Below are 16,679 nucleotides of genomic sequence, written 5' to 3'. Positions count from 1 at the left end.
TACTCCCCTTAGTATTCCCTTATCTTCCTCAGTCGGTAGGAAATGGAAAAGATGGAAAGTGAGAATTTCGAACTGAAAATAAAATTGAATTTTAAAATTTCAAAGTACATAATAAATTTAATGCATCATTTAAAAACTGTCCAGCTAACCTGTGTTTTCTGTTCTGTTTTAAAAATGTTTCAATAATCTTCTTTTTTGATATCATTACCTCCTTTCCAGTAATCCCAAAATTAAACAAAGAGGGGAAAAAAACCATTGTTTGAAGCATATTTAAGCAAAACAAATCCACATATTTCCAACATGCTTGTTTTTTTGTGTACCTTGAGATCATTACTAATCTGTCAAGAAATTGATAATATCCTTAATTGTAGATCCTCTGGAGACACAAATGAACAGTTCTTAAGTCTTTCAGAGTTTTTTTTTCTTTTACAATATTGTTGTTATGTAAATTGTTCTCTTGGTACTGATCCTTTCACTTTGCATCAGTTTGTACTACCTAGGATTCTCTGAAATAATCTTTTAAATTTTTTATGGTATAATAATATGCAATTTCATTCATATACCACAGTTTTTTCAGTCATTTTTGAATTAATATATACTCCCTTTGTTTCCAGTTCTTTTCTTTTCGATTTTAATCCACTCACCCCACTCCCCCTTTAGTATCAGTTAAGAGCATTTTATTAACTTCCTTCAATACTCATTCCTTATTGCCTACCTGTTTCCATTAAGGTTGTTATATTTCTGCAGCAGATACTTTGTGTGTGTGTGTGTGTGTGTGTGTGTGTATGTGTGTGGACACACATGAACTATATTTTCTTTTTTGTTGGACATTTATTATGTATAATTTTACATATTGGTAATGAATGTCAGTTTTTCATATATATATGTTTGTATAATTGTTCAAATCTTCTTTGGATAAATTCACCTGATACTCCCCAAAACTTCTTCCTTCATGTTTTTATACTCTTCTCATGTATCCCTATTATGAAAAATGACAGTTTCCACCCCCTTTTTTCCTCCTATATATACCAGCAGAATCCACTAGGAGAATTTTGCCCTTCCATTCTCTTTCCCATTTTAATGCTCTCAAAATAATACTCATCCAACCCTAAGTCCTCTCTTTTTCTTATGATATTCTTTAAAGTCATCAAGGTTCTGAAAGGACACTTGTTTCTTCTTTCTCTATTAAAATGTTAGTATCCCATTATCATATAGACCTTGTTAATTGTTCACATAAATTTACCTTTCAAGGTTTTTCTGAATTCTTATATTTCAAAGTTCCTTCTTAGTTCTGGTCTTTTCATCCAAAAAAAATTTTTTAAATCCTCTTTTCCATTAAAAGTAAACTCAGGGGGGGAAAAAAAGAATAATTCCACAATAAGTACCAGGAGAACTTCCAGGAGAAGAATGGATTAGCCACAAGGGACTATGTGTATGGCTGAAAAAAAAAATGTAGCAAGAGATTTTTAAAATCAGAACAAGAAGAAAATAGAAGGGATTACTTCCTGAACAAATCCCCAATTTGAAGATATTAGATATGCTATAGCCACAATCTAGGGCTTAGAAATCAAGGGAAAAAAAATATGGCAAGCAGCCAGAAAAAGGGGCATGAAGTACTAAAGAACCACAGGCAATATCACATAGAACTATTCTACAACTATTAAAAGATAAAAAAATCTTGCAATTTAAAATACCAGCAGGCAAAATAAAAAAAGTTGACATCCAAAAATAACATCTTGAAAAATTGAGTAGAAAAAAGAAAGACTTTTAAACAAAACAAAGGACTTTAAAATATGTTTAATGTTTAAATAGCAAAATTGAGTAAAATTTTTGAAATGAAAACAAAGACGTCAAGAGAACCTTGAAACTTCATACTTGACTGTTAGGTTATGGTGATCATGATCATTCTAATAACAGGAGATGAGACATGCCCTCATTATCTTTCATTTAGGGTTATAGATTAAAGAAATTCAGAGTCTAGATGAGGTTTTATTTATTATATCTTGTTGGTTTTAAGAAAGAAAAGGAGGAAAAAACAATATACTAGACAGGAAATTTAAAAAAGAGATGAACTTAATATTTTCATAATTGAAGTGTATCAGAGGGAAACCTAGAGGAAAGGTGGGAAAGAAAACAGGCATATCATGAATATTATTCATATCAGAAAATCTGAGCAAAGGAGGTTTAACATACACAAGATTTTGGTGTAAAAATACATTAAATTCAACAGAAATAGATGGTGATGTGGAAGGGATGTTTACGAGGTAGGATATATTTGAAAAGGGAATAGTCACAAGCAAGATGAACATTAATTCAAATCACAAAGGAAAAATTAAAAAGAAAGTATAAGAATCACTGCTCAGAGTATAGTCTGGGTAAGGACAGGAAGGGCAAAAGAGTGGGGATCACATCATTTTATAGTTTACTAATACTAGTACAATTCCTTTTACCACTTTTTTTTTCTTTATAAAGAGGAAGGTGAGAGCAAAGAAAAAGTTATAAGAGGTTATGGTGGAGAAACATTTAACAGTCATGATTGAATGTAAATGAAAAGAATTTATTTTTTAAAATAGAGACTAGCAGACCAGATTAGAAAACAATCCAACTATATGTTGCTTGAAATAAACACTTGAAAAATTCACACAAATTCAAAATCAGAATTAGACAAAGATTTATTTCATCTAGACAAATCCCCAAAAAGCAGGGCTGGCCATCATAATGTCAGGCAAGACAACAACAACAACAACAACAACAACAACAACAAACTCTTTTAAAAGAGTTTAAAAAAGCCTTATAGAAAATAAAGTATTATCAATATTTAAAGTATATACACCAAGTGTTATAGCACTTAAGTACCTAAAGTTAAAGCTAATCAATGTATAAGGAGGAACATAATAGTAGATAGGATCACAATATAACCCTTGCAGGCTTAGATAAAATTTAGTGAAAACAAAGCAATAGAATTTTAGAAAACTTAGATTTGATAAAGCTCTGTCAAGGCTCTTGAATAGATATCAAAAGCAAGGGCTTTTGCAAAAATTGGCCATGTGCTAAAGCATAAAAAAATCATAAAGTAATGCCTAAAAGTAAAAGACTTCAAATTTAAATGGAAACTAATTAAATCTTAAAAGAATATATGGGCCAGGGCAGCTAGATGATGCAGTGGAGCAATGGTTCTCAAAGTATGGTGCAGTGAATCCTGGAAGATCTCTGAAATCCTTTCAGAGGGTCTACAAATTCAAAATTAGTTTTTTTTTTCTATTTATAATAAATATCTATTATGTAACCCATATAAACAAAAACTCTTTGGACATATTCTCAATAGTTGTTAATACCATAAAGATACTGAGAAAAAGAGTTTGAGAACCACTGGGATAGAGCATCAGCCCTGGAGTAAGAAGGACATAAGTTCAAATTTGACTTCAGATTCTTATCACTTCCTAGTTGTATGACCCTGGGCAAGTCACTTAAGGCCATTTGCCTACCCCCCCCAAAAAAAAAATTGTATGAGCCAAAGAACAAATCATAGAAACAATAAATAATTTTATTTTTTAAAAAGAGGCCACAAAAAAACACATTTTAAAGGTATTGGGATGCAGCCAATGCAGTATTTAAGGGGTATTTTATCTCTAAATATTTTCATACATAGAAAAAGAGAACACATTAATGAATTAGGCATGTAACTTTTTTTTAAAATAGAAAAGCCCTTTAAAAATCAAAGCCCTAATTAAACATAAAAATAGTAATTTTGAAAGTTAAAGAAAATATTTTAAAAACATTAAAATGAAAAATAAAATAGATTCTTTTTTTTACAAAAATAGAGAAACCATTAGCTAATTTGATTTTTTTAAGTTTTGCTGACTTTATATTACAAATATTGTTAGATTATACTCCCACTCCACAATAGCTCTTTTATAACAAAGTAAAACAGTTCATACAAACTAACAATATAGTGACCTCATCAGAAAGAACATGAAGCATTCCACTTCTCTCTACCACACTGAACTTTCTATTTTTAAAGTCTTTTATTTAATTAACAGAAATATCCTTAAAAATTGTTTGTAACAAATACCCCAGGGTGGAGCCAAGATGGTGGAATGAAGGCAGGAGGCTGCTGGAGCTCTTCCAGTTTCCCTTGGAAAATCATCAAGCCTCTTCACAGAGTCTGATAGAATGAATCCACTCTCCAGTTCAAGACAGGCTGAAAAAAACTTCAAGAAAGGTCAGTTTCACTGGGGTGAAAAGGGTGTTCAATCCAGTCAGACAGTCTCTGGGAAACCAGTGAGAGGATCTTAATCACAGTAGATCAGCAACTGAGATCCTTGGTTCTGACCCAATAGAGAGAGCAAATCAGTAGGACAGCCTCCATTCCCAGGTCAGAAGGTAAACTTTGGAAAGCCAGGTCATTTCCTGAAAAAAGCAGGCAAAGCTCCCCCCTGCAAACACAAGGAGACCATGTGCTCACAGCCAAGGCTCAGCTGTATAGGAAGTTTGGGGCAGTGCCCCCTTTACCCCAGGAGCACCTTAAAAGTAAAAAAAAAAAAAAAAAAAAAAAAAAAGAACTACCAAAAGAAAGGAAAGAAAATGAGCAAGAAACAGGAAAAAAAAAAAAAAAAGCTTTGACTATATAGAAAGCTATTATGGTAACCGGTTAGACCAAAACACCAATTCAGATGAGGAAATCTCAAAGAGTGACATGAATTGATCTCAGACCCAAAGAGGCTTCTTGAAAGTGTTCATGAAAGACTTTAAAAGGCAAATAAGAGAGGTAGAAGAAAAAATGAGGAAAGAAATAAAAGATATGCAATAGAGTCAGCAGCTTGGAAAAGGAAGGCAATTCCTTAAAAAAATATAAAATATAAAATAAAAAATATAATTGGCCAAATGCAAAAAAAATACATTGAAGAAAACAATAGTTTCAAAAGTATAATCAACCAAATGAAAAAAGAGATACAAAAACTAACTGAAGAAAATTGCACATTAAAAACTAGATCAGGACAAATGGAAGCTAATGACTCCATGAGACATGAAAAATCAGTCAAATAAAAAAGAATGAAAAAGTGGAAGAAAATGCGAAATACCTCTTTAGAAAAACAGTTGATCTAGAAAATAGATTCAGAAGATACAATTTGAAAATTATTGGTCTATCTGAAGGCCATGGCCAAAAAAAGAGCCCGGATAGCATTCTTCAAAAGATCATCAAGAAAAATTACCCTAATATTCTAGAAACAAAGGGGGAAACGCTCATTGAAAGAGATCCCATAAGGAAAACCCCAAGGTTCCTTTTCATAACTGGGAATATGAATGGGATGAACTCTTCCATAAAATGAAAGTGAATAGCAGAGTAGACTAAAATACAGAATACTATAATGTATTGTATATAATAAACACCTTTGACAAAGAGAGACACAGAGTAAAGGTAAAAGGCTGGAACAGAATTTATTATGCTTCAGCTAAAGTAAAAAAAAAAAAAAAAAAAAAAAAAGCAAGGGTAGCAATTCTAATCTGAGATAAAGCAAAAGTAAAATAGCTCTAAAAGAGATAAGGAAGGAAAATACATCTGAATAAAGGGTACCTTAAACAATGAAGTAGTAGCAATATTAAATGTATATGCATCAAATAGTAGAGCATACAAATTCCTAGAGAATATATGAAGTCAAATACAGGAAGAAATAGCGAGCAAAACTATATTATTGGGGGACCTCAATCTTCCCTTCTCACAATCAAATAAATCTAATCACAAAATAAAGAAGAAACTAGGGAGAGTAATAGTATCTTTTTTTTATGATTAAGAGGAGTCTTTTTTTTAATAGCTTTTTATTGACAGAACATATGCATGGGTAATTTTTACAACATTGTCCCTTGCACTCACTTTTGTTCCAACTTTTCCCTTCCCTCCCTCCATCACCCCTGCCCCAGATGGCAGGCAGTCTCATACATGTTGAACATGTTAAAGTATATCTTAGATATAATATATGTGTGCAGATCCATATAGTTCTCTTGTTGCACAAGAAAAATTGGATTCAGAAGATAAAAATAACCTGGGAAGAAAAACAAAAATGCAAGTAGTCCACATTCATTTCCCAGTGTTCCTTCTCTGGGTGTGACTGATTCTGTCTATTATTATCAATTGGAACTGAATTAGATCCTCTCTTTGTGGAAGATATCCACTTCCATCAGAATACATCGTCATACAGTATTGTTGTTGAAGTGTATAATGATCTCCTGGTTCTGCTCATTTCACTTAGCATCAGTTCATGTAAGAATCTCCAAGCCTTTCTGTATTCATCCTGCTTGTCATTTCTTACAGAACAATAATATTCCATAACATTCATACACCACAATGGGTAATAGTATCTTAGAAAACCTAGGTATAATAATTGAATATTGAATTGAGAAATTTGAATAGAGATAGAAAGGAAAATACCTTTTTCTTGACAGTACATAGTACCTACACAAAAACTGACCATGTATTAGGGCACAAAAACTTCACAATTAAATGCGGAAAGGCAGAAATAATAAATGCTTCCTTTTAAGACCACAATGCAATAAAAGTCATATTCAATAAAAGGTCAGGGAAAGATTGACTAAAAACCAATTGGAAATTAAATAATTTAATTCTTAAAAATGAATGGATCAAAGAACAAATAGCAGAAACAATCCATAATTTCAGACAAGGGAATGACAATAATGAGACAACAAAACCTATGGGATGCAACCAAAGCAGTCTGCAGTGGAAATTTTATATCTCTAAAGAGCTATATGAATAAAATAAAGAAGAAATCATTGAATTGGGTATGCAACTAAAACAAAGCTAGAAAAAGAATAAATTAAAAACTCTTAACTCAATTTGAAATTTGAAATTCTGAAACTCAAAGGAGAGATTAATAAAATTGAAACTAAGAAAACTATTGAACTAGTTAGTAAAACCAAGAGTTGGTTTTATGAAGAAACAACAAAATGGATAAACCTTTAGTTAATTTGATTAGAAAAGAGGGGAAAAACTCAAATCACCAGCATCCAAAATGAAAAGGGTGAATTTACCATGAATAAAAAAGAAATTGAGACTATAATTAGGAGTTATTTTGCCCAACTAATATCAACAAATCTGACAATCTAACTGTAATGGATGAATATTCACAAAAATATAAATTGTCCAGGCTAACAGAAGAGGAAATAAATTAGTTAAATAGTCCCATTTTAGAAAATTGAATTCACTAATGAATTCCCTAAGAAAAAAATCTCCAGAGCCAGAGGGATTCACAAGTGAATTCTACCAAACATTTAACAAAAAATTCCAATACCATGTAAACTATTTGGAAAAATAGATAAAAAGGAGTCCTGCCAAATTCTTTGTATGACATAAATATGGGACTAATACTTAAACCAGGAAGAGCCAAAAGAGAAAGAAAATTACAGACCAATCTCACTAGTGAATATTGATGCAAAAGTTTTAAATAAAATATTGGCAAAGAGATTACAGCAATTTATCAGCAGGATAATACACTGTTACCAAATGGAATTTATGCCAGGAATACAGGACTGGTTCAAAATCAGGAATACTATTACCATAATTAACCATATCAATAATAAAATCAATAGAGATCATATGATAATCTCAATAGAGGCAGGAAAAAGCTTTTGACATAATACAGCACCAATTTCTGTTAAAAACATTAGAGATCACAGAAATAAAGGGAGCTCTCCTTAAAATAATAAGTAATATCTAAAACCAATAGTAAGCATTATTTGTAATGGAGAGAAGCAAGATGCATTCCCAGCAAGATCAGGGGTGAAACAAGGATGCCCATTATCATCACACTTGCTCAATTTTATACTAGAAAATTTGGCTTTAGCAATAAGGAAAGAAAAAGAAAGTAAAGGAATTAGAATAGGCAATGAGGAAATAAAATTATCACTCTTTGCAAATGATATGATGATATACTTACAGAACACTAGAAAATCATCCAAAACCTATTCAAAATAATTCATAGCTTTAGCAAAGTTGCAGGATATAAAATAAACCCACACAAATCATCAGAATTTCTATATATTATTGACAGAGTCCATCAGCAAATAGATAGAATGAGACATTCTATTTAAAAGAACTATAATTAAAATAAAATATTTGGGTATCTACCTGCCAAGAGAAACCCAAGAATTATATAAACACCATTACAGATTGTAAGATGATGAAATTAAAGCCATCTAGAGTCATATGAAAAAATGTTCTAAATCACTATTGATTAGAGAAATGTGAATTAAAACAACTCTGAGGTACCACCCACACCTCTCCAATTGGCTAAGATGACAGAAAAAGATAATGATAAATGTTGGAGAGGATGTGGGAAAACTGGGACACTAATGTATTGTTGGTGAAGTTGTAAAATGATCCAATCATTCTGGAGAGTAATCTGGAACTATGCCCAAAGGGCTATAAAACTGTGCAGACCCTTTGACCCAATAGTATCACTATTGGATCTGTATCCCAAGGAAATCATAAAGGAGAAAAAGGTTTGTAGCAGCTCTTTTTTTTTGGCAGCAAAGAATTGGAAAATGAGTAGATGCCCATCAATTGGGGAATGGCTAAACAAGCTGTGACATACAAAGTTAATGGAATATTATTGTACTATAAAAAAATGAACAAACTGATTTTAGAAAGGCCTAGAAAGATTTCCATGAATTAGTACTGAGTGAAACAAGCAGAACCAGGAATACATTGTACATAATAACAGCAAGAATGTGTGATGATCAACTATGAAAGACTTGATTTTTCTCAATGGTTCAGTGATCCAAAGCAATCCCAATAGACTTTGGACAGAAAATGCCATCTGTATCCAGAAAAAAGAACTATAGAGACTGAATGTAAATCAACACACGCTATGTTCACTTGTTTTGTCTGTTTTTTTTTTTTCTTCTCTCCCATGGTTTTTCCTTTTTTTTCCTGATTTTTCACTTCCAACATGATTCTTAAAGTAATTTATATTAAAATTTAATTAATAATAATATCTACACAAAACATATATATTTCTATATGCACATGTGTGTATACATATATGTCAACACAAATATGAATTATTCGTCAGTTTGTCTTCAAAATCATTCATTTTTACATTAGTGATGCTATTATATAAATTCTTCTTTTAGTTCTGTTTATTTTATTCTGCATAAGATCATGTCTGAAATCATCTATTCCCTCATGTCTTACTACAAATTCTATCACATTCATATTCAGCCATTTATGAAGTTTCCAGATCCATGCTGCCTTTTATTTGTGCCTTGGGATCTTATGTTCATGTTTTTCTTCTATTATCCGTGAGGCAGACTTTGGGTAGCCAAGCTGGGGACAGGGAATAGTGTCATTGCAATATGAGAATGATGCTTCCTGCTCCTTACAAAACTTGATCAGTAGGACCTACTGTTCCCAGTAGTACCAGGGGAGGAAGCACCCTCTCCTTGCTAGTACCATGGAGATAACCAAAACCCTGTAGCATAAGCAAATATTAGATCCTGCGAAAGGAAAAGGGTCCCAAGAACCTGAAATTGCCAGCTAATTTGTTGGACTGGTGAACCAGGAACAAGGAAGCCAATCTCCTTCCCCATCATTCCCCTACATTCTCTTCTTATGCTTTATGGCCAAAGTCCCAGACACAAACTCTTTACCTCTTCTTCCCTTTCCCTAATCTGTAGGTAACTAGAATTGAGGCATCCTTCAACTGAACCTGAAGAACTGAGAAGGTAAGCAGGAGTTTGGGGAAATGGCAGGGGGCTTCAAGTAAATGTTTAACACATTTCCATTCATTTCTGCTATATTTAATAAATAAAGTGGTCACATACATTGAGTGTCTGTATTCTGTGAATGCGCTTGTAATGAGAGAAGAAATTCTAGATGGGGTAGGACCTCTAGAAGAATGTTTCACATTGGCAATATTTTGAGCAATATTCTACATCACCCTCTAACTAAATTCTGAATCTAGCTAGCATGAATTTAATCTGTCCAGTACCACTGTTTGCAGCTTGTATTACTGCTGTGCTGAAGGTAATCAGGCATTTTTCAAACTGAGCATCCTCTGGTACTAGAGGTAATAATATAGCATATGAAAAGGCTATCCTCCACATGTACTATAAGGAACTTTGGAGAGACCACTTGGCTAGAGGCTCAAGCAGAGGCCATCTGGTATAAAGCTAATCAAATATTTTATTCCTTCACTGGATTACTCATATGTTTTCTTTTCCCTGTAGGATTAAAAAAAAGACAGTATATCAGCCAACTTGGGCTGCTTGCACCATTATAGTAATCCAAGAATCAATTGCTGTAAACAGAGTGTCATATGTAGTCCACAAGAGTCAATAGTATATTTTTTTAAAAGGTGCAAACAAGTGAAGTCTGAGAAGGAAAAAAATGTTCCTAGAGAAGGTAGGATATAAATTGGGTTTTAAAAGTGAGGTGGAAATGGTAAAAAGTGAGGAAAAAGAGGATTCGAAGAAGATATGAAAGGGGGAATTGAAATGCTAGGAAAATGTGGGCAAAGCATGGGGAGAAACATAAATACCAAGGCAGTAAAGTATGGAATGTGTAAGGGAAATAGGGACTAATCCTGTTTGTCCGGTTTCTGGGGCAAGGCTTCGAAGTACAGTCTACATGTTGGATTAAAGTAGTATGACACCCAACTGTATAAATATAAGATTTTGTCTATAGAGACATGAGGGGAATCCACAATGGGTATCCAATAGATGGAGAGAGGGCTTTATATCTTTCCCCCATTATGTATATTACAGTGGGAGTAGCTCCAGATTCTTCAAAGGATCAAGATCCCAAAGAAGTTTTTAAATGGTTTTATGTAAGCATTGACAATGAATCAAGGAGTTGTGGGTCACGTGAGCAACAAGATTGACTAGACTTTTTTTTTCTGATTCCCATGACCTCTCAAACCTCTCCAAAATAGAAATCATTAATCAAAGATAAAACATTTTCTACTGTCTCAATATGTTATGATTGTACAACAACACCCTGTTACTGAGTGGTTGGTTCAAAAGATATATAAGGATTATCAGAACAGCATTTATTTCTTACACAACAGTAAAATAATGGGTAGAATAGAAAAACTGGAGCCTGCAAATGCAAGTTATGCCAAAGAAACAAATGAGAGAATAATAAATTGGAAATGCTAATATACAGAAGTAAAGGAAAATCTAGAAGAAAAACAAACAAACAAACAAAAAACCAATAACATTAAAAGAAATTTTTATGCTTAATATATAAGCAAAACATATGGATCTTGAAAATGAGATATGTAGAGGCAATCTAAGGATCATAGATCTCCCAGAAGAATAGGACAGGAGAAGAAAATAAAATCCCTTGACATCACAATGCAGGAAATAATAAAAGAGAACTTTTCAAAACTTCTGAACATAGAAAATGAAATCCTAATGAAAGGAATTCATAGATCAGCTCCAGAAAAAAGCTGAAAGCTCCAAAATATATAGAGAATAAATCTGACAATTCAGTTCAGAAACAGAATCAAAAAGGAGCCAATGATACTAGTCTTAAACTTTATACCTGGAAGGGTTAAGATTAACTAAAGGTAATATAATCAAAATCTTCATTTTTCAGATAAGGAAACAGAGACCATTTTATAGATGATGGAATTTATTTTCTTTCTTTTTTTTTTTTACTCTTTTATTTTATTTATTTAATATTTTCCCCATTCAATTACATTCAAAACAAAATAGATGATGAAATTTTAAAAGTTACTAATTTGTCCATAAGCACATGTTGTTGCTGTTATTGTTGAATCATTTTAGTTGTCTGATTTAGGATTTTCTTGGCAAAGATACTGAAGTAGTTTGCCATTTTCTTCTCCAAATCATTTTACAAATGAGGAACTCAGGCAAACAGGGTTAAGTGACTTGTCCAGGGTCCACAGTCACATCAGTGGTAACTAGAGTAAGTAACAGAACCAGGATGTGAACCCACGAACTTTTATTCAGATCCAGAATTCTATACTAGACTGTGTCCTCTTTTCAGTAACTTTAAATTAACTATGAATACATTAAACTAGAGTTCTTAATGTAACTGTTTCTGAAGGAATTGAATATTTATATCCTTTCTATAAAAGAAGTCAGAAAAGAAAGAATTTTTATTGAAATGAAAAAATGGCTCAATTCTCAGAAAGATGAATTAAAGAAGTTGATGGAAAAATTTCTACCCAAAGGCAACAAAAAACATTTCAAAGGGCATTTAGTCATTTCACCTTGTGCTCACGATCAATACAGGCAAAGAAAATGACAACATCTAATGTGGTAGATGAAAAAGGGAAATTTAGGGAAGAACTTAACAAGATCCTCTTGTCTAAACCAAGTAACATGTAGTTAGTGACTATAAGGATGACTTCCTAAGGATTCTATAATTCTATAATTTTCAAAATGCATGTCCCAGACATCTCAAAATCAACATGTTCAAAACAGAACTATTTTCCTCTTCATAAAAAACCTCTATATGTCAAAGGCATTGCTATTTTTCCAATTTCATAGATTTATAACCAAAATATTATCCCAGCCTCTTAACTGTTCCTTAACCCACATATCTCATAACTTTCCAAAATTTGCCACATCCAAAAATGCAATATTTCTCACATTTAACCTTTACCTCTATTCACAAAGCTAACATATCTTCAAATTCTTATCACTTTTCCCCCAGAACTATTACAATAAAATCATGTCTTCATCTTGACCTAAGTGGGGTAAGTAGACCCCTGGAACTACCACCCAGCCCACCCAGAGGTTTGCTACAATCTTGGATTTTTTGTATTCAGAGTGAGATTCCACAGACAATTAGAAAGAATTTTTCATCATATAATAAGTGAGCAGACAACAGTCACAAAATCCACACACATGTTCTGGAAGACAGAGCTCTCCATTTTGCATATCTGAAAGCAAACTCTCCAAACATGCAAGAAGGTATGAAGTGTATATTCCTGTTGCTCGTTCTCCCAGATCTGAACCCTCATTTCACATTGTCTAAGTGCTCTGTTACACACAGATGAGATGACTGAGTTTTAGAGCAAAAAATGACAACTATTATCTCACAGTTAGGTGAAGTCTTCTGCTAACATGTAAATAGGTTACCTGAATAAGAGAAGGATCCAGAGTTTCATTCCTATAATCAACAAAAGTCAAAATAAATTCCAAAGATAATAAACTTTCCCCTCTACATTGCTGATTAATTTTTATTAAAGTTTTTTTTTATTTTTCAAAACACATGCATGGATAATTCTTCAACATTAGCCTTGCAAACCTTGTGTTCCAATTTTCCCTCCCTTCCCCCATGCCCTCCCCTAGATGGCAAGTAGTCCAATATATGTTAAACATGTTTGAAATATATGTTAAAGATACATTGCTGATTATTTAGTGGGCATTGACATTGTAGTATTTATGTCTTTCAAAGAATGTAATTTTTGGCTTGGACCTGTGATTGCATTGGTATGGGAAAATCCTGGTGAAGAAACTTTTTCAAATACATAATGGCAATATTCCACCCCCCCCCCTACAATGAAGAGTCATAGAGAGTTGAGTAATTCCTTACTCAACTGGAGTTGCCCCAAATCCAATGGCCAGGATGTTTAGAGACAGAGCCTAAACCAAGATTTTCATGATTGCAGGTCATCTCTCTCTCCACTGTGCCATGCTGCCATTCTATACTCTTTTTTTTTTTTTACAATTCTTTTTTATATAAGTTTTACTTTAGCTTAAATTACTTTAACAATTTTAAATTGCACAATTCTTTTGCCAGTTTAAAAAGAGCAAAGAATTAATCAAAAAGACACACCCTGCAATATTAATTCCATTTGGTTCCTTTTTCCAGATCTGTACAGCAGATATCTGTATCGCTTCTTTTAATCCCCAAATCCCCAATTGTACTAATTTTGTACAAATAACTTTCTTTCCTTCACCACTACTTCAGAGGCATGCTAGGACATTAGGACCATGACCCCTCTTGTTTTAGATAAATAATCATGTTTATAGTTCCACAAACAAATTTAGATAATGTCTTGGATCCATGGTAGTCAGAGGGAAGATGGGGTGAAATGTTGATCTTGGTCGGAGGAGACTATTCTGCAGAAGAGACTGACTTTTAAACTAGCCTTTAGGAAGTCTGACTCTGACCCCTGATTGAAGGAAGAAATTCTGTCTCCTGAAATCAGGGCAATCCTGAGTGATCTCACCCCTCCCCCATCCCTGCTGTTCTTTGGGGATTAGCAGATTGGAGTGGAGGATTAAGAGGTTTTCGTCATCACTGAGCTTCGCTCACTGACCCCTGCTATTTCCCTCCCCTACACACTACTGTTTGCTAGCTAGTGCCAAATGAAGGCAGGAGCATCTTTACTCTCTCTAAACTGTTCTGTCCTATGATTAACTACTGTGAGCTTTATTGATCTGGATCACATTTGAGAAAGTCCGAGACCTTTAGAAATTGCCAAGTAGAGAAGGTGGGTCTTGTACACTTAGCAAACAAGAGCAGAAAAAAGGATACTAGAATGTGGACCTAGATAGATGGGTCCCACTGTTCTCCATTCCTGTCACCTTGGCAGGAGCACTATGCCTGGGATCTTGAATTTTTATCCAAACGATGATTCATCCAGAATTCATTCCCCTTTGGCGCTGATGACCAGGACCTTCTTGCAGAAGAGGGTAGTTTTTCTTTATTTGCTCATCAGTCTTTTTCTGCCTTTCACGCAGAGCCAAAAGAAGATACCACTGGAAACGTAAGTGTTCATGTCCCCATCTCCCCTATAACCCTCTATGTAATTCCCAACTCCAGGATTTATAACTTGTGTAATTGATAACTTGTGTAAGCTTGGAAGAAACCATTTCTGTTTTCAGAGAATCCTACAGTCAGGAAGAATCTGAGAGTTCCTCTAGTCTATACTTCCTATTATTCAATGTATAACTTCCTAAATCAATTCTGTTCACATTACCTCAATTCCCTTATATTCTCTCCATTTCTAGGCTTATAGAAAATTTTTATTAGATGATTTTTTAAAAACCCCTGCAATCTAATCTTCCATTGCTCCCCAATATAAATGTTTGTGTATAATCTTTGTTCCTCTTCCCCAATCTGTTTTAAAGCCCCCTTGCATGTTCTCTAATCTCCCCCTTTCTTCAAAATTTCAGCAGTTTTGGGAGTCACTGCTGCAAATATTTGGAAACCTCCTCAACAAATGGTATTAGGTATAACTAATCCTCAGGACTAATAGTCCATATTACTATGACACACATCTATCTCATCCTAAGCTCATTTAGAGTGATGTTCAGGAGTAATGGTGTCCTTATTAATAATGAAGGAGAGAGCACATAGTAACTACAACCACCTAGAAGCAGAGGACCAGACCTGAGATTTCACCAGCATAGGCAATTCCTCCATGATGAAACCTCACTATCTATGCAAGTTGGCTCCTCTTCTACAATTTATAGTTCTAGAGCACTGAGCCAGCCAGCCAGTCAGAAGTGGGTGTTGAATGTCACTCTCCCTAACTGTAGCCAACTTTCTATCTATTTAATAGATATTATTATCTATTAATCTGCCTTTCTATTTAATCTCTATAATCACAAAGCACCTTGAATTATTGATTAGGATGATTTTAATAATTTAGTTATGGTTAACAGTCTAAAATAAAGTTCCTCTCCATTTTGTCCCTTGTGGTCTGAAGGTGAATCTGGGTTTCTGACATCTACACCAGTTTGTTCTACCTGATGTCCCTCCCCCAATTTTCCCTTCAGGTAGCAGTGCCTTTGAGCTCTCCCACTTCTTCACAAAATCTGCTTGCAAGAAGGGATAGAATTAATTATCTTCACTTGCATGAGAATCTCAGGAGTATTTGTTTTTAACCTTACCCCCTGTTAAAGGAATGGTAAAACCAGTTTTATAATCAGCCCTTCTTTATGCCTAACTAGAAGTCCATCCTTACATTTCAAGTGTGATATTCAGAGACAGTCCAATATTTTTAAAGTTCATACTATCATCCTTTGATTATGGACCAGGATAAGTTGCTTATAGTTCTGAAAAATGGACTAATTTCCCACACCCTTTTTTTTTTAAATGTCTTATTGATGTGTTGCTTTTTTAAGTCCTACTTCCTAATGACTTTCGCACCTCTTCCCTATCCCTTTTTGCCATCACTAATAGAACCTATTCTTATAACAAATATATATTGCAAAAGAAACAAATAAACTCATTGGGGTTGTGACTAAAGGAATTCTTTTTTTCCCATTATCTATGGTACCTTTTATTTTTTATGTTAAACTTGGTAGAAATATATGTTAAATCCAATATATGTATAAATATTTATACAATTATGATGCACAAGAAAAAAAGAGAAGCAAAATAAAATTCAAGCAAACAACAACAAAAAGAGTGAAAATTCTGTGTTGTGAACCATACTCAGTTTCTACAATTCTCTCTCTGGGTATAGATGGCTCTCTTCATCACTGAACAATTGGAACTGGTTTGAATCATCTCACTGTTCAGAAGAGTCTCGTCCATCAGAATTGATCATCATATAATCTTGTAGCTAGTATAATGATCTCCTGGTTCTGCTCATTTCACTTAACATCAGTTCATATACATCTCTCCAGGCCTCTCTGAAATCATCCTGCTGGTCATTTCTTACAGAACAATA

At 33.6% G+C, this 16,679-nt stretch overlaps 1 protein-coding gene across 1 annotated transcript in view; it reads left to right on the top strand.

Moving 5' to 3' along the window:
- The first annotated feature begins 13,751 nt into the window (after window positions 1-13,751).
- Window positions 13,752-16,679, top strand: part of LOC100925979 (voltage-dependent calcium channel subunit alpha-2/delta-4) — a 77,953-nt gene continuing 75,025 nt past the window's right edge. The window contains exon 1 of the mRNA XM_031939619.1: window positions 13,752-14,765. Coding sequence (XP_031795479.1) covers window positions 14,554-14,765 — 212 coding nt within the window. The 5' untranslated portion in view covers window positions 13,752-14,553. The remainder of the gene's footprint in view (window positions 14,766-16,679) is intronic.

The sequence above is a fragment of the Sarcophilus harrisii genome, chromosome 5, assembly GCF_902635505.1.
Source record: "Sarcophilus harrisii chromosome 5, mSarHar1.11, whole genome shotgun sequence".
In the NCBI taxonomy this organism is placed as follows: domain Eukaryota; kingdom Metazoa; phylum Chordata; class Mammalia; order Dasyuromorphia; family Dasyuridae; genus Sarcophilus; species Sarcophilus harrisii.
This window is presented reverse-complemented; position numbering and strand designations above follow the sequence as displayed.